This window comes from Schistocerca serialis, chromosome 4 (genome assembly GCF_023864345.2).
Source record: "Schistocerca serialis cubense isolate TAMUIC-IGC-003099 chromosome 4, iqSchSeri2.2, whole genome shotgun sequence".
Classification (NCBI taxonomy): domain Eukaryota; kingdom Metazoa; phylum Arthropoda; class Insecta; order Orthoptera; family Acrididae; genus Schistocerca; species Schistocerca serialis.
In genome coordinates, this window is record NC_064641.1 from 537878043 (window position 1) to 537895903 (window position 17861).

General features: G+C 36.8%; 1 protein-coding gene across 1 annotated transcript in view; it reads left to right on the top strand.

The window, feature by feature from the left end:
• The window catches only part of LOC126474594 (testis-expressed protein 47-like), a 164870-nt gene that overhangs the window by 85117 nt on the left and 61892 nt on the right, over nt 1-17861 (top strand). The window contains exon 3 of the mRNA XM_050102069.1: nt 16444-16599. Within this exon, the coding sequence (XP_049958026.1) occupies nt 16444-16599 (156 nt within the window). The remainder of the gene's footprint in view (nt 1-16443; nt 16600-17861) is intronic.

Genomic DNA, 17861 nt, shown 5'->3' on the forward strand with positions numbered 1-17861 from the left:
AAATAGGGGTAATGCAGGAGTAGGTTTAACAATGAATTAAAAAATAGGAGTGCGGGTAAGCTACTACAAACAGCATAGTGAATGTATTATAGTGGCCAAGATAGACACGAAGCCCATGCCTACTACAATAGTACAAGTTTATATGCCAACTAGCTCTGCAGATGACAAAGAAATTGAAGACATGTATGATGAGATAAAAGAAATTATTCAGGTAGTGAAGGGAGATGAAAATTTAATAGTCATGGGTGACTGGAATTCGACAGTAGGAAAAGGGAGAGAAGGAAACATAGTAGGTGAATATGGATTGGGGCCAAGAAATGAAAGAGGAAGCCACCTGGTAGAATTTTGCACAGAGCATAACTTAATCATAGCTTAAAAGAAGGTTGTATACATGGAAGAAGCCTGGAAATACTAGAAGGTATCAGATAAATTATATAATGGTAAGACAGAGATTTAGGAACCAGGTTTTAAATTGTAAGACATTTCCAGGGGCAGATGTGGACTCTGACCACAATCTATTGGTTATGAACTGTAGATTAAAACTGAAGAAACTGCAAAAAGGTGGGAATTTAAGGAGATGGGACCTGGATAAACTGACTAAACCAGAGATTGTACAGAGTTTCAGGGAGAGCATAAGGGAACAATTGACAGGAATGGGGGAAAGAAATACAGTAGAAGACGAATGGGTAGCTCTGAGGGATGAAGTAGTGAAGGCAGCAGAGGATCAAGTAGGTAAAAAGACAAGAGCTAGTAGAAATCCTTGGGTGACAGAAGAAATACTGAATTTAATTGATGAAAGGAGAAAATATAAAAATGCAGTAAATGAAGCAGGCAAAAAGGAATACAAACGTCTCAAAAATGAGATCGACAGGAAGTGCAAAATGGCTAAGCAGGCATGGCTAGAGGACAAATGTAAGGATGTATAGGCTTATCTCACTAGGAGTAAGATAGATACTGCCTACAGGAAAATTAAAGAGACCTTTGGAGAAAAGAGAGCCACTTGTATGAATATCAAGAGCTCAGATGGAATCCCAGTTCTAAGCAAAGAGGGGAAAGTAGAAAGGTGGAAGGAGTATATAGAGGGTCTATACAAGGGCGATGTACTGGAGGACAATATTATGGAAATGGAAGAGGATGTAGATGAAGATGAAATGGGAGATACGATACTGCATGAAGAGTTTGACAGAGCACTGAAAGACCTGAGTCGAAACAAGGCCCCGGGAGTAGACAACATTCCATTAGCACTACTGATGGCCTTGGGAGAGCCAGTCCTGACAAACCTCTACCATCTGGTGACCAAGATGTACGAGACAGGTGAAATACCCTCAGACTTCAAGATGAATATAATAATTCCAATCCCAAAGAAAGCAGGTGTTGACAGATGTGAAAATTACCGAACTATCAGTTTAATAAGTCACAGCTGCAAAATACTAACACGAATTATTTACAGAGGAATGGAAAAACTGGTAGAAGCCAACCTCGGGGAAGATCAGTTTGGATTCCGTAGAAATATTGGAACACGTGAGGCAATACTGACCTTACGACTTATCTTAGAAGAAAGATTAAGGAAAGGCAAACCTACATTTCTAGCATTTGTATACTTAGTGAAAGCTTTTGACAATGTTGACTGGAATACTCTCTTTCAAATTCTAAAGGTGGCAGGGGTAAAATACAGGGAGCGAAGGCTATTTACAATTTGTACAGAAACCAGACGGCAGTTATAAGAGTTGAGGGCCATGAAAGGGAAGCAGTGGTTGGGAAGGGAGTGAGACAGGGTTGTAGCCTCTCCCCGATGTTATTCAATCTGTATACTGAGAAAGCAGTAAAGGAAACAAAAGAAAAATTTGGAGTAGGTATTAAAATCCAGGGAGAAGAAATAAAAACTTTGAGGTTTGCCGATGACATTCTAATTCTGTCAAGAGACAGCAAAGGACTTAAAACAGCAGTTGAACGGAATGGACAGTGTCTTGAAAGGAGGATATAAGATGAACATCAACAAAAGCAAAACGAGGATAATGGAATGTAGTCGAATTAAGTCGGGTGATGCTGGGGGAATTAGATTAGGAAATGAAACACTTAAAGTAGTAAAGGAGTTTTGCTATTTGGGGAGTAAAATAACTGATGATGGTCGAAGTAGAGAGGATATAAAATGTAGACTGGCAATGGCAAGGAAAGCGATTCTGAAGAGGAGAAATTTGTTAACATCGAGTATAGATTTGTGTCAGGAAGTCGTTTCTGAAAGTATTTATATGGAGTGTAGCCATGTATGGAAGTGAAACATGGACAATAAGTAGTTTGGGCAAGAAGAGAATAGAAGCTTTCTAAATGTGGTGCTACAGAAGAATGTTGAAGATTAGGTGAGTAGATCACATAACTAATGAGGAGGTATTGAATAGGATTGGGGAGAAGAGACGTTTGTGGCACAACTTGACTAGAAGAAGGGATCGGTTGGTAGGACATGTCCTGAGGCATCAAGGGATCACAAATTTAGCATTGGAGGGCAGCATGGAGGGTAAAAATCATAGAGGGAGACCAAGAGATGAATACACTAAGCAGATTCAGAAGGATGTAGATTGCAGTAGGTACTGGGAGATGAAGGAGCTTGCACAGGGTAGATTAGCATGGAGAGCTGCATCAAACCAGTCTCAGGACTGAAGATCACAACAACAACATGAATTCATATATTTTAAAATGGAAGGAGTTGATTGCACTTCTTAAAATGTAACAAAACTTAACTCATACAGCATTAAAACGTGTGGAATGTTGCAAATTTTTGCAGAACTTAACATCTGTTGGAAGAGAAATTTTCCAAAATTTAACATCTACACAACACTCTGTTTTGCATCCGTTTTATAGCAAAATTTACTATGCTTTTCTGTGTTTATAATGATGAACTTTGATTCCTTCTGTTGGAAGTAGTGTTTGTGACTGTTCAACAATGGCAAATGTTTCTGTTGACTGACTTTCATTTGTAGCAAAGGCACAAATTTAGAATTTGTCTGCTCTTGAAAGACCAAATGTCATACAAAAGTATAAACTTCATATGTTGGTTGCTTCATTAAAAGTTTATAAATATCAATGATTATTCTACTTGAGCGTCTGTATGTTCCTGTGCAGTCTAAAATAGGTAGTTCGGAATATTATTTTTGTTTAATACATACTTTAGATGGATTCAGAACCTGCTAGTGAAGCAGATTATTCATCTCCCATTCAAGAAGCACTTCATGGATGTAAGAGGAGGAGTGATGACACACCAATAAGAAGAAAGAGGAGTATTCAGTACATTCAACAAGGTGGAGGTGAGCTTGATTTAGCCTGTACACAGCTGTCTGATAGCTATTAACAAAAGCTCCAAATGACCTTGTTGCGACACAGCAATGCTTTCACAAAACGACATGTTAGAATTTCAGGATAGAATCTACATTAATGATAAAATAAAGCAATATGTGTTTCTTTTGAAATGTATTAAGATTGCTGAACCTAAAACGTGAACTCTTCCAGATGATAAAACAAAAAACAAGAAATTTATTACCTTAAGAAATAGAGAGGAGATTCAAGTGTGCTGCTACATTTAGGAAGGTAATGGGGGTATCAGGTGCTAGAATAATAAATTTAGCTATCAAATATGTTATTTGTGAAATGCCAGAAGGATCAAGAGGATAAAATGTACACAGTCCTATTTGAGTCAAGAAGTAAATATAAAGAAAGTGAGGACTCACTTGTGTGCAGACCATATCAAAGCAGGTCACCCAAAGTGCATCCTTCCTGAACACAAAAAAAATTTTTTTTCCAATGTTTTAACATATCTTTTGGCAATCTGAGGTCTTTCAAGTGCTCCTTCTGTGCAGAACCCATGTTGAAAATTAAAACTGCCAAAGACCTATGTGAAAAAATTGCAGAAGACCATTTATAGACTTCACAAGTTCAGGGCTAATAATTCCATGGAATTCTTAAACTAAAAGAACCAGCTACCATTAGTGTACGTTTTACTGCCAGCAATACTGTCCATTCCCAAAGCTGTCTATTAGGGAAAGTTTTTACTCGTGACAAATCTGATCATATAACTGTGCAATAATGGAGGGAAATGGATAGGTGTAGATGTAGAAAACAAAATACTAGTCATTACACATAGCTTGAAACACAAAAGTCACATGGAGCCAGTCAAATTGCTTCTGCTGAAAGATTTTTTTTTTAAATACATTTGGAGAAGAAACATCAAGAAGTGGCAAATTGGAGGCTGATATTAAGAATTTCCTGAGACTTATGTGGTTGACAAAATAAAAATTCAGTGATGGTGGCTATGCTCCTTCACTTTTGTGAGACATCAAAAATTTTCACAAAAAAACCTACATTATTTTCAGTCAGGGCGCACAGCTATATGCTATCTGACAAGAATAAGAATAAGAATCTTTATTAGCCGCTCAGTATTTTCTTACACAATGTGCTTCGTCAATAAGTTCAGTTACAGTATAAAGATGGTTATATTCTCATAACAATGTATATATAAATCATATGAATGTTAATGTAGTACAATAGCACACATTTGGAACTTTATATATTGTTAATTTTACAATAAAAAAGAAAACATTATACAAATTTATATTAAGTGGGGAGTATTCATGTTGATGACACTATGTCATTATCATATACATGTTGATAACACTATGTCATTATCCTAAGATATTCATACAAATATAGAGCACTCGAAATAGGTCTATTATGCCTATATGTTAGATATTGTTTTTCCAAATTTAGGTCCTACTACAGGCAGAGGTACCTTTCTCTATGTTAAAACAGCAAATCTGCCATATTACAATCTTTATATTCATCAACTGAGTAAAATGCTTTACCTTTGAGCCATTGACCCAATGTTGTCTTAAATTTATTTTTAGATACTGTTTGTGCAATTTTAGGGAGCATATTAAACAGTTCGAGGCCTACATATTTATAACTATTATGTATCTTGGACAATCTAGAGCATGGCAGATCAATTGTGTGGTTTCGTCTTGTATTATGGGTGTGGACAGGGCATATTGAGCTATGTTTTCTTTTACTTGTAATAAGCAATAATAGATGTTCAAACAAGGAACTGTCATGATGTTAAGTTTTTTGAAATGTTCCCTGCATGTGTCCCGAGGAGATAAACCCACTATACATCGAAGAGCTTTTTGCCATCTGAAAATTTATACTGAATTGAGAGAATTTCCCCAGAGCAGAATACCATATGAAAGATGGGGGTGGATATAAGCAAAATATGAATGCAGCAGTAAGTTTTGGCTGACATTACTCCTAAGCTTATAAAGTAGGAACATAGCACATACAAGTTTAGAACAGACGTATGTGATATGTTTATCCCAGCAAAGTCTCTGGTCAATCATCATTCCTAACAGTTTAACAGACTTATTTTCTTTGTTTGATACCTTCAAATTAAAGAATATTTCCTCAGTTTTTGTTTCATATATGTATAGGAAGTTTGCACTAAACCAATGAACCGGTTTTTCACATATTATTATTATTTTTTTTTTTTTTTTTTCGTACAGATTCAAGAGTCTGTCCTGAATTGATAAAAGTTGTATCATCCACATAGAGGACTGTTTTACAGGGTAAATACTGTGGCATATCATTAACATAAACTACAAACAGGAAGGGCCCAAGTATGGAGCCCTGTGGCACACCTCTTTTTATTGTTTGTGGGTTTGAAAGCTGCCCATTTACACTAAGAAATTGTACTCTGTTGCTTAAGTAGGATTCTAATAATTTCAGGGTGTCCTCTTCCATGCCATAGTGTCTTAATTTCATGATCAAAGTACTATGAGATACAATGTCAAATGCTTTACTGAGGTCTAGGAGAGTAGCACAAGAGATTAATTTATTTTCAAAGCCATCATATATATCACTAACAATATTTTCAACCGCTTTAACTGTGGATAGTTTAGACCTGAAGCCATACTGTGAGTTACTTAACAAGTTATTCATCTCAAAATAGTGATTCATTTGTTGGTGGACACAGTCTTCGATTATTTTAGATATTATTGGGATTAATGAGATAGGGCGATAGTTACTTGGATTTAATTTATCTCCTTTCTTAAATATGGGAATAGTTACTGCTATTTTCCAACAGTCGGGGAAAATCCCTTGCTGTAATATACGGTTAATGAGAGTGGTTAGAGGGGACAGAAGATCACTTGATATCTTCTTTATGACAAAGTCTGACAGACCATAGAAGTCCTGTGCTCTGGAACTACTTAGTTTGCTTATTGCTTTGCTAACATCATTTTCAGTTACTGTTGCCCAGCAGAATTTATGGACTACATACTTATTTGAACCTAAAAGAGTTTTAGCATCAAGCATGGCATTGGGGGGAGACAAATCTGGTTGTAAACTGAAGTTAACAAAGTGTGAGTTTAAGATATCTGGGGCTATGGGTGTAGCTAGTTGAGTTGTTGGTCTATTTATTTCACTTTTAATTACTTCCCAGACAGCTTTACAGCTGTTTCTGGATTTAAGAATATAGTTATCATTCACCCTACGTTTTGCCAAGCTTATTTCAGATCTATAAATTTTTCTTTTTCTAATGTACATCTCTTTGTACTCACTGCTGTTATGAGATCTGTCCTTAAACATGAGAAGCATAATCCTGATGCTGTTGAGGTATGGTGTGAACCAATTATTTAGTCTCTGTGAGCTTGGTTATTATATTCTTGCAATTTCCTCTATAAATAATTTGCTTGTGTTATTCACACACATATCTTTGTATAACATGTCATTCCAATTAACTGACCTTAATCTAGTTCTAAACTCTCTTATGTTGCATTCATTCATAGGTCTAACAGTTTTGTGTTGTTCATCTGGAATGCTAACTGGAACTGTAATCCGTAGGGCATCATGATCAACTAGGCCTAACTAGGCCTAACTTGACTACTCCAATTTCAACATTATTTTCATGGATATTACTTATTATATTGTCTAAGCAAGCATTATATCTTGTAGGCTTATCATTTAGACAATAGCAATCAAAAGCTCTTTTAGGGTATCCAAGAATTCCAATATGATATGACTCTGTACCCTGATATCCATATTAATATCACCAAGATATTCATTGTAATTTAGAAAGAACCGAGAAAAAGACTGTCACAGTGCCATGCTGTGGTAAATCAATGTGGCACTTGTAGAATACTTGAGAGGGACTGGCAAGTTCATGATATGAAAGCCACAAGCAACACTGCCATTAAAAAAGTTAACATTCGTAATAAGCAAAGCAGGAGTTCTCATATACCAGGAGGCTGGAAAGAAATCATGTTGTATCCAAACTGAAAAACACTTATTATGTATCTCCAATCTTGTTTGAAGTCCTAAAATAGAATGTCACCAACTTCAGAGAAATGGATACTGCTTTGTTACTAAGATTAGAAAATAAAGTCAGAGCTAAGAAGGCTGAAGGTGTAAAGAAACTACTCAAGTATTTTGACAAACTCTTCATATGAAGCAAAATATTTTATACAGAAGCTCTTCAAGGTTGCAGTAACAATGACACTGACAACAATGAAGGGAAATATGATGATGAACCAATTTCTTAGAAGCATTATATAAATTAACTTGAAGTCATTCACAAATAACAGATTATTGCTCATTTTAAAGACTGGTGATACTATAGCTGTTTTGCAAAAAAACCTTAAGAGTGTATAGTTCCTTGTAGTACTTATATGAAAATATTATTTGGATGTGACTGTTTTTTTGTGTTATAATGAAGAAAAGTCTGATGTGTTTTTAAATTTCTGTTTTATATATTTCTTAAGTTATTCAATAAAAGGTGTTTCCTGAAAATTTTACTTTTTGTAGATGTACAGTTTTGCAAAACAGTCCTCAATTTGTCCACCTCCATAACTGAGTGATCAGTGCAGCTGACTGTCATGCAGAGGATCTTGGTTCAATTCTCAGTACTGGCAGAGATTTTCCCTTGATGAGAGGACAAGAACATGATGCACTCATCCTTGTGATGCCGTTTGGGGAGCTGCTTGACAGGGTAGTTGCAGCTCCAGCTCATGAAAACTGAATGGCCAGGAGTTCGTTCTTCACTATGTCACTGCTCTATACTACTTTGGCTTCTGACAATTTGTATAAGGAGGGCTTAAATGAAGGTACGAGACATCATAATCACCAAACATGATGAAATTTGCATATGCCACTTTGGGATAATATAGTGAGACATCTACCCAGTGGAAGCATGTATCGTCACCTCCCCCCGAAAAATTCAGAGCTATGTGACACTCACCACCCTTTTCAGTATCTGAGGTCTGATACTCACCAAATTCCTCAAGCACAGAAAAACCTTTAACAGTGACGTGTACTGTGAGACATCCCACAGCCTATGCAAGTCCATTGAGAGCAAATGACCTGAGATGCTCACAGAGGGATTGATTCTGTTCCACAATGACTCCTGTCCACACGTTCCCAAGGTCACACCAAGTGCAATGGCCAATTTCAAGTGGGAGCTGCTTGAGCATCCACCCTATAGCCCAGACATGTCACCCTAGGACTTCTAAAGAGTAGAACTTCACCTTATTCGTTCATACCTTTCTTTTGAACATCCCTCATGCTGCCAAGTTGCATCATTGGTTAGATTCAATGTTAAAATGCAAGTCCTACGAATTAAGGAGCAACTAATCAAAACATATAATGTCCGTTGATTCAGATGTTCCAGAAAAAGCAAAAAATTGATATCTACTAAACTATTCAATGGAACATAAGGCTGTTTTCACAATTAATTGCCTGTTGGGATGTTGAATTCGATCCCTCTTTGCAACAGATCAAAATTTGATTAGGTTGGTTATAAAATCAATTTATGTTTTGGATAACATATGTTTTGATCAGTCACCTAGGACATTACATATTTTGATGGATTTTCAGTATTTAAGCTTCATTAGTTCATGCAAACTTTAATACCTGAAAATAATTATTAACTTACAATAATTTTCTTATTGCTTTACAGTAATTATAAAACTTAGAAAAAAGGAACATTAATATTTACTTTAAGGAATGCTACAAAGCCTTAAATTACATAAGAAAACTGTTCAACACAATAATTTATTACAGGCAAAATTAACTAAATTTTGTTGATTCTGGTCCTTCTTGTACACAGTCACATTCAGTACCTTCAGTGAAGCTGCTGAATGGAACCTCTAAAGTCGGTGAAAAAAATATCAAATTATTCTTCTTCTTTCGATTGTGTACCAAATCTTAAAGTGAGCAGTTTCTTCACATCTTCCCTTTTCTCTTCCTTCATTATATTTGACAATGCTAGTATAGGTCTTTCAGTAGCAGAGAACGTCTTCTGTCCATATTTTGACGATGTTGTGAATGACTTAGAAGGGTCATTGAAGTAATAATGAATTTCTGTTTTAAATTTTATATCCTGACCACTGACATTTTTCAGTTTTGACTTTTTCAAAATTATTCTTTTTTACTTCACTGATACCTTCTATCTTTTTCCATTTCTTTGAGAGTTCTTTATAGTTCTTAAGCTCCCAGTCTTTTCCATTTACCCACATTTCCCCAACTTCATTATTGATCTGTACATACTTCTCTGGATTCAAAAATTCTGAAATTTGGTACAGTATTCTCTCAACTCATCCAGAGACCATGTCTGAAGGTAAAAAGGAATGCCCTTGAACTGGAAAATATAGATACACATTCCTTATATGTTATGGAGAACTTTTCAGTAGCCAGAATGCAATAGCATGAATCAAATGTTGATTTTTATTCTGGCCACACCACCCATCAGCAAATAGTCTGAGAGGTGTGGTAGCCCGGTCAAAGGACATTTTAGAAAGAAAATCTGTAATGACTGATGCAATTTATTGTGGTCCTCTTCCAGCTTGACTTGACTCCATACATAGAAAACAGAGTGTGTGGTTTTTATATTTGTTACACAGAAGCTATAAAATGCAATTTGTCAGGCATAATATGCCTCTCCAATAATCAATTTTGTAGAGGCTGGACATGCTGCAAGTCAAAAGCAGACATTTTATTTCCATGTGGTGACTGCTTCATTAATTAATGAATAGCTCGAGCTTTCAGCCTGTGAGCATGAAGTTCAGTCATTAACTTCTTCTTTTGATTTGTATTTACAGCACTTTGAATTTCGTGCTGCATTCTAAGGCAATACCTGCATCTATCACTGGCAGGGAAGCCAAAACCCAGTTTGAATTTGGAGTTGAAAATTCTGGTGAAGAATGATTTTTTTAAAATTTGAGATCAGTTGCCGTATAATTTGAAAAAGTTGTTTATATTTCATTCACACAAGAGAGACAGTCTTTTGCTTTTGTTCCAATTTTAATGACTTTGGGTGAAGATAAGAATTCTACCAAATGCTTTTTTTAGTTTCATACTTGCCAATATTTTGATCATCCCCCCTCTTTTATCTGTTACTCCTCTCCCAGATGCAATTCGTTTCGCAGTGGTATTTAATCTTGTTTGTCCAATACCAAAGAGTTTATGAAAAAATGCAGCATACAGGAATTTTCTCCCCCTCTGATTTCACATGCAATTTACAAAAACCCAAGTTAGCATGTGATAGTTACTTTGTAAAGTAATAATGTTCTTTGTTTAGATTAGAACATTGGAACATTAACTGCAAGTGTTTCAGAGTCTGTTGGGTCATTTCCTGTTTAGTATCAGTACAAAGATACACTTCATTAAGAAGAAAAAATACAATGAAAAATAGTGTGAATCTGTTTTAAATCCCCAACTTACGTGATATTTCACTGTGACAGCTTTTGGTTTTACTTTGGAACTTTCTTCGTGGATGCTCCGACTCTTTGGACTACTTACGTCCAGATCTTCTTGTTTTATTTGGTTCTACATAGAACGTTTACAGGGATAGATCAGCAATTAAAACAACCTCTCTATGTTGGCAGGGAGGGGTCAAAATTCATTAAATGAGTGTCTTTATCATGATGTCTGGGACAAAAAAAGAAAGTGCTGTTTATCTTAGCATTGTTTACTGATGAACGTTATGGAAACAGATTCTGTTTGTCTGATAAGATGGTATAAACCAAAGATTTACCTGATTTCTGTTTCCACTTCTCTTTTTGATTTCTTCATCATTCTTTTTTGTGTTTCACGATCTTTATGCTCCTCCCCTACAGTCACACTTTCCTTTTCTAAATCCATTGGATGCAGTACACACAAAACACAACAGCATACTGCCGCAATGCAGCACTAACAACAACAATTTTGCTAAAACGTCAAACAATACCAGAAGGCAATAATGCTGACTAAAGCTTTGAATAGCTGCAAGCATAGACAGGTGTTAAACTTGACCATACTGCCAAAGTAGATTAAGCAAAAAACATAAATGGTGGACATTATATATTCTAACTCATTCAATCATGTGGACAATATACGATTTGTTTTAATTGCTCATTTTTAATATACTTTTTTGGTGTTACAGTATACAAATAGATGCACTCTGATGATGATGTTAGGTTTGTGGGGTGCTCAACTGCGTAGTTATCAGTGCCCGTACAAATTACCAATCTTTGCACACTCCAATCTCGCCTCTTTTACGAATGATGATGAAATGACGATAACACAAATACCCAGTCCCTAGTCGGAGAATATCACCTGCCTAGCCGTGATCCACAGGCAGCAACGCTAGCCACTAGACCATGAGCTGTGGACAGATAGACACAATCTGATTGGTGGGTCATGTAGATCATGTAAAATACTGCCGGAAAACTATATCAAAATCAATTTTGCCCACAAGTGGACAATATACGTTTTGACTGGTTGCTCTCCAATTGTTTAGATAAGTTATTTCATTAGTCAGTTGAACAGGAGGGCATGCCATATCTGTTATGACCACTTCTAGCAATTCAGTTTTTAAGTTGTGGACAGTTTTGCTTTTTACTTGAATCTTCCACACCAGTGTCATTTATCCATTAAATATAAATTATGTGACTGATGTTTTAGTGGTCATAACATTAAAAAGGCTTCAACTGAAAAACTGCCTACTTTTGTTGGCAACAGTGGTACAGCTGATCTCCAATTCATCACAGACTTTATAATTAATAGAAATAACATCTCCACGCAGACTTACTTTAGAACTAGTAGAACTGTCTTTTATATATAAGGGGCATTCAAAAAGAAACAAGCCGGAGGTATAATTACAGAAACCAGTACCTGTCTGTTAGAAGTATTGACCCTGGCTGTTGAGACACTTGTCCCACTGTGACACAAGGCAGTGAATGGCTGTCTCAGAAAATTCCCAAGGCTGTGATGTTAACTAGTGTCGCACATACAGCTGGACGCCGTTGTCTGTGGTGAATTGTTTGCCCCTCAGAGCCTTTTTAGGGGGACCAAAAATGGTCCCCTTCTGGTTCATTTCCTGCAGCACGGGACAACAGTGAATGCCCAGCATTATTCGCAAACATTGACCACCCTTTGCCAAGCAATAAAATCAAAACGACCAGGCAATCTCACCCGTCGAGTTATTCTGCTCCATGACAATTCAAAGCCTCATATGGCCAACACAGTCGTGGCACTCTTGCAGAAATTCAAATGGGAGGTTCTCGGCCACCCTCCATAGAGTCTGGACCTCTCTCCCTGTGATTACACCATTTTTGGTCCCCTTAAAAAGGCTCTAAGGGGCAAATGATTCACGTCGGATGATGATGTCCAGCTGTACGTGCTGAATTGGTTAACATCGCAGGCCCAGGAATTTCATGAGAGAGCCATTCACTGCCTTGTCTCACAATGGGATAAGTGTCTCAACAGCCAGGGTCAGCACTTCTAAAATACAGGTACTGGTTTCTGTAATTATGCCTCCAGCTCATTTCTTTTTGAATGCCCCTTATAATTAATGCAATTAAGAAATGAGAATGGTCCCAAAACAGAACTATGCTATATTATAGTATTTGTTTCATATCTGTGCTCACCACTTGTGATTTTAAGAATGAAAACTGTTACAATTTTAACATTCACACTTGGAAGCTTTTATAAGATCAACTTACCAAGCTGAGATGGTTTGCATATACCTATGATGCAGATAGTGCTACTGTTGGTGCATCCACAATGAAGGGCTGTTGGTGCATCCACAATGAAGGGGTATCTGTGAAGAGGGTAGATAAACATGTGGTTCCCAAAGAGGACAGCAGCATTTTCAGTAGGTGCAGGTGCACCAGTCCAGATGACGGACTGTTCTAGCTTGTGACATTAGCCAACATGTTCTTGCTATGTGGGTACTGTGAATGGTTGAAAAGAAGGGAAACTATAACCATTATATTTCCTGAGGATATGCAGCTATACTGTATGGTTTAATAGTGATGGCATTCTCCTGGGTAAGATATTCTAGAGATAAAATAGCCTCCCAATGGATTCCAGACAGGGACTACTCACAAGGAAGTTGTCAAAGAAAACTGATGGTCTGCAGGTCATAATATGAAATGTTAAGTCCCTTAATTGAGTAGATAGGGAAGTCAGAGAATTTAAAAAGGACAGTGGGTAGTTTGTAGTTGCATATAGTGAGTATTACTGAAGTGCAGTGGCGGGAGTAACAGGACTTTTGATCAGGTCAGTACAGGATTATAAACACAAAATCAAATTAGGGGTAAAGCAGGAGCAGCTCTTAAAATGGAAAGAGAATAGGGATGCTGGTGCAGGGCTATGAACGGCATAGTGAATGCGTTAGACCAGCTGAGATTGACAAGGAGCAAACACGCACCACAATATTTCAGCTTTATATGCCTACTAGCTCTGCAGATAATGAAGGGATTGAAAGAATTTCTGATGAGAAAAAAGAAATTATTCATGGAATTAAGAGAGATGAAAATTTTATTTTGATGGAGGACTGGAACTTGATAGTAGAAAAAGGAAGAGAGGGAAAAATAGAAGGAGAACATGGACTGGGGGGAGGAACTAAAAGGGAAGCCACCTGGTAGAATTTTACAATGAGCACAATTTTGTCATTGCTAGTATCTGGTTTATAAATCATAAAAGAAGGCTGTATATTGAAACAAGACCTGGGGAAACTGCAAGGTATCAAATAGTTTAAATAATGGTAAGAGAGAGAGATTTTTAAGTCAGATTGTAAGCTGCAAAACATTTCCAGTAGTAGATGTGGAGTCTGACAGTAAATTACTGATTATGAACAGAAGATTTAAACTGATGAAATTGCAGAAATGTAGAAATTGAAGGAGATGGAACTTCAACAAATTGAACCAAGAAGAGGGTGCTGAGAGTTTGCAAGTAAGGATTAGACAATGACTTATGAAATAGGGGTAAACAGCAATTTAGAATGTGAATGGGTAGCCTTGAGAGATGATCTAGAAGGCAGCAGAGGAAGAAATAGGCAAAAAGACAAGGCCAAATAAATCCCATGGATAATGTGTGACGATGATGGTTCAAATGGCTCTGAGCACTATGGTACTTAACATCTGACATCATCAGTGCCCTAGAACTTAGAACTACTTAAACCTAACTAACCTAAGGACATCACACACATCCATGCCCGAGGCAGGATTCGAACCTGTGACTGTAGCGGTTGCGCAGTTCCAGACTGAAGCGCCTAGAACCACTCGCCCACACCAGCCGGTGTGACGATGATGAAAGGAGAAAATATAAAAATGTAACAAATGAAGCAGTCAGTAGGGGGTACTGGCAACTAAAAATGACTCTTAACTGCAAGTGGCATCTGGCAAAGCAGCAGTGACTAGGTGATAGGAAAACTGAAAGTTGGAAGGAATGTATAGAGCTGTTACACAAGGGAAAATGAACTTGAAGACAGTATTATAGAAACAGAAGAGGAAGTAAATGAAGGTGAGGTAGGATGTATAATATTGCTAGAAGATTTTGAGAGGGCTGTGAAAGACCAAATTCTGAACATTTTCATGAAGTAGATGACATTCCTTCAGAATTATTTTGATTCTTGGGAGACTCAGCCATGATTAAAACTTAGCACTTTGTATGCAATATGTAGCAGATAGACAAAATACTGCCGGACTTCAAGAAAAATATAATAATTTCTTTTCCAAAAAGGGCGGGTGTTAACAGGTGTTAATTACGGAACTATCATTAATATGTCACATTTGGAAAATACTGACACAAAATATTCACAGAAGAATGAAAAACTGGGAGAAGCTGATGTTAGGGAAGATGACTATAGATTCTGGGGAAAAGTAGGAAAATGTGACCCTACAACTCATCTCAGAAGATAGATTGAAGAAAGGCAAACTTACATTTAACAGCATTAGTAAACTTAGAGAAATCTTTTGGCAGTGTTGATTGGAATACACACTTTGAAATTCTCAAGATAAAAAAGTTATCTAAAACTTGAACAGACTGTAGTTATAAAAACTGAACGGTAGGAAATTATAGTAATTGAGAAGGCGGTGAGATGGAATTGTAGCCTGTCCATGATGTTATCAGTCCATACATTGTGCAAGCAGTAAATAAAACCAAGGATAAATTTGTAAAGGGAATTAAAGTTCAGGGAGAAGTAAGAAAAACTGTGAGGTTTACCGATGACATTGTTATTCCATCAGACATAGCAAAGGACTTGGAAGATTTTGAATGGAATGTATAGTGTTTTGAAAAGAGGTTATAAGATGAATATCAACAAAAGTCAAACAAGGGTAATGGAATATAGTCAAATTAAATCAGGCAATGCTAATAGAATTAGATTAGGAAATGAGACACTAAAAGTAGTTAATGATTTTTACTATTTAGGCAGCAAAGTAACTAGCATTGGATGAAGTAGAGAGTGAATAAAATGCAGACTAGTAACACCAAGCAAAGAGTTTCTGAAAAAGAGGAAAGTGTTGTCATCAAGTACAAATTTAAGTGTTTGGCAGCTTTTTGTTCTGGTATTGTGTGGTGTGTAGTCTCATATAGAAGGGAAATGTGGATGACATTCACTTCAGACAACAAGAGAATAGAAGCTTTTGAAATGTGTTGCTGAAGAAGGAAGTTGAAAGTTAGAGGGGTAGATTGAATAACTAATAAAGAGGTACTGAATTGCATTGGGAAAGAAAGAAATTTGTGGTTCAAGTTTACTAATAGAAGGAAACAGTTGAAAGGACAAACCCTGCGCCAGCAAGAAATCTTTAATATGGTAATGGAAAGAAGTGTGTGGGGTAAAAATTGTTGAGGGAGAAGGCTTGAATATTAAATAAATGTAGGTTATGCTAGTTACACAGAGGTAAAGGGGCTTATAGAGGATAGACTGATATAGAGAGCTGCATCAAACCATAACTCGCACTGAAGACCACATCAAAAGCACATTTATTCTTCTTCCATGTACTTGATATAATTTACAACATTTTGAAGAAATTGACCATGATTCTGTGGTTTATTTCTTTTTTAAGATTATTTCTTTTTGTTAAAAAAAAGAAACCATTTTGTTTTAAGAATATGAAAATTGTAAGTATTTCTCGTCAATTGCAGCGATTCTTTCAACAATGGATTGCAAGGCCAGTGAATGCTCATTTTTTACCTGAGTGTATTTCACTGGATTGTGATAGGGACAAAACAGCCCAATTACTACAGACATGCGTTGGGAAACTTTATCAGCTTGCCGAATTACTCCAAAAGCAGACTGTGGTAAGTTGTTCTACAAGTTTAATGCATGGCATTTTTAAAAGCAGTGTCTGTTGGTGGCATGAACAGTGTTAGCTAGAGTAAATGCAAGGCATTTATTAGTAGGCTAGGCGAGTACCCGATGTTTATCTGATGTGTATTTATTTCAGTTCTGTTAGTCCCCCTGCCCCCACTCTGTATCCATCTCCTCTTGCCCCTTTCTCTGTCCATCTGCTTTTCCCCTTTCTCTGCTATATGCTTACATACATATTTATAATATGCACTTGCTGAGTACCCTTGTTGCCCAGGTATTTATTCAGTTCAATTGTTTGTTGGTCCGTCTCCTCCTTTCCCCATCTCTGTCCGTCTCCTCCTCCCCCCATCTCTGTCCATCTCCTCCTTCCCTCCTCTCTGTCCATCTCCTCTGCCCCCTCTCTCTGCCCACCTCCTCTATCTTCACAACCAGACAGTCTCCTCTGTGCCCCTCTTTTTCTCCATCTGCTCCTTCTCCCTCTGTCCATCTCATCGTCTCCTCTCTAATTCCGTCTCCTCCTCCCTTTCTTTTACCATCCCTTCCTTCCCTCTTTCATTGTCCATCTCCTCACCCTGTGATATAACATGGCCAAAATGTTTTTGTGGTAAAGTTGTATATCGTTGCTTAACACAAGGAAAACCATCATCAATATACCACATCTTATTATGGATATCCTCCATCAAAAAATAATACAGTTTTGTTGTATGATCTGGGGTGCTGCTTCTTGATGCTGCTGTAGGTTCATCTTGATGTTATTGCATCACCACATGGGAATCATGTAATGGTATAAGCAAGTTTCAGTGCTTCTCGTTCACTGAGAATTTTATTTCACATGCTAGATTTTCAGCGGCGAACGTACAAATTCTGACTACATGCTGTTGATACAAAATTCAGTCCAAGACTGATGTAAGACTGACCTAAGACTGACCTATGGTGGCATACAAATCACCTCTGTTTATATGGTTTTAAACAATTACTTTGATTGCTACATATTGAATTTTGAATATTTAACAATTAAAGTTTTTACATACATCTTACCAAATTACATAGAAAATTACATGGAATAACAGTGAATAATTTCATACAAAGCCAGGAAAGAATCTGTTTCTATTAAGGCTATAAATGTTTTATCATTGCAACAATATATTCCATTAATTTGCATATATTATTTTACTAACTTAAAGTAAAATTATTTTCAGGTGAACAGAGCGATTAGTTTTATTGAATGAAAGGCCTAGATTCAATTAATTAA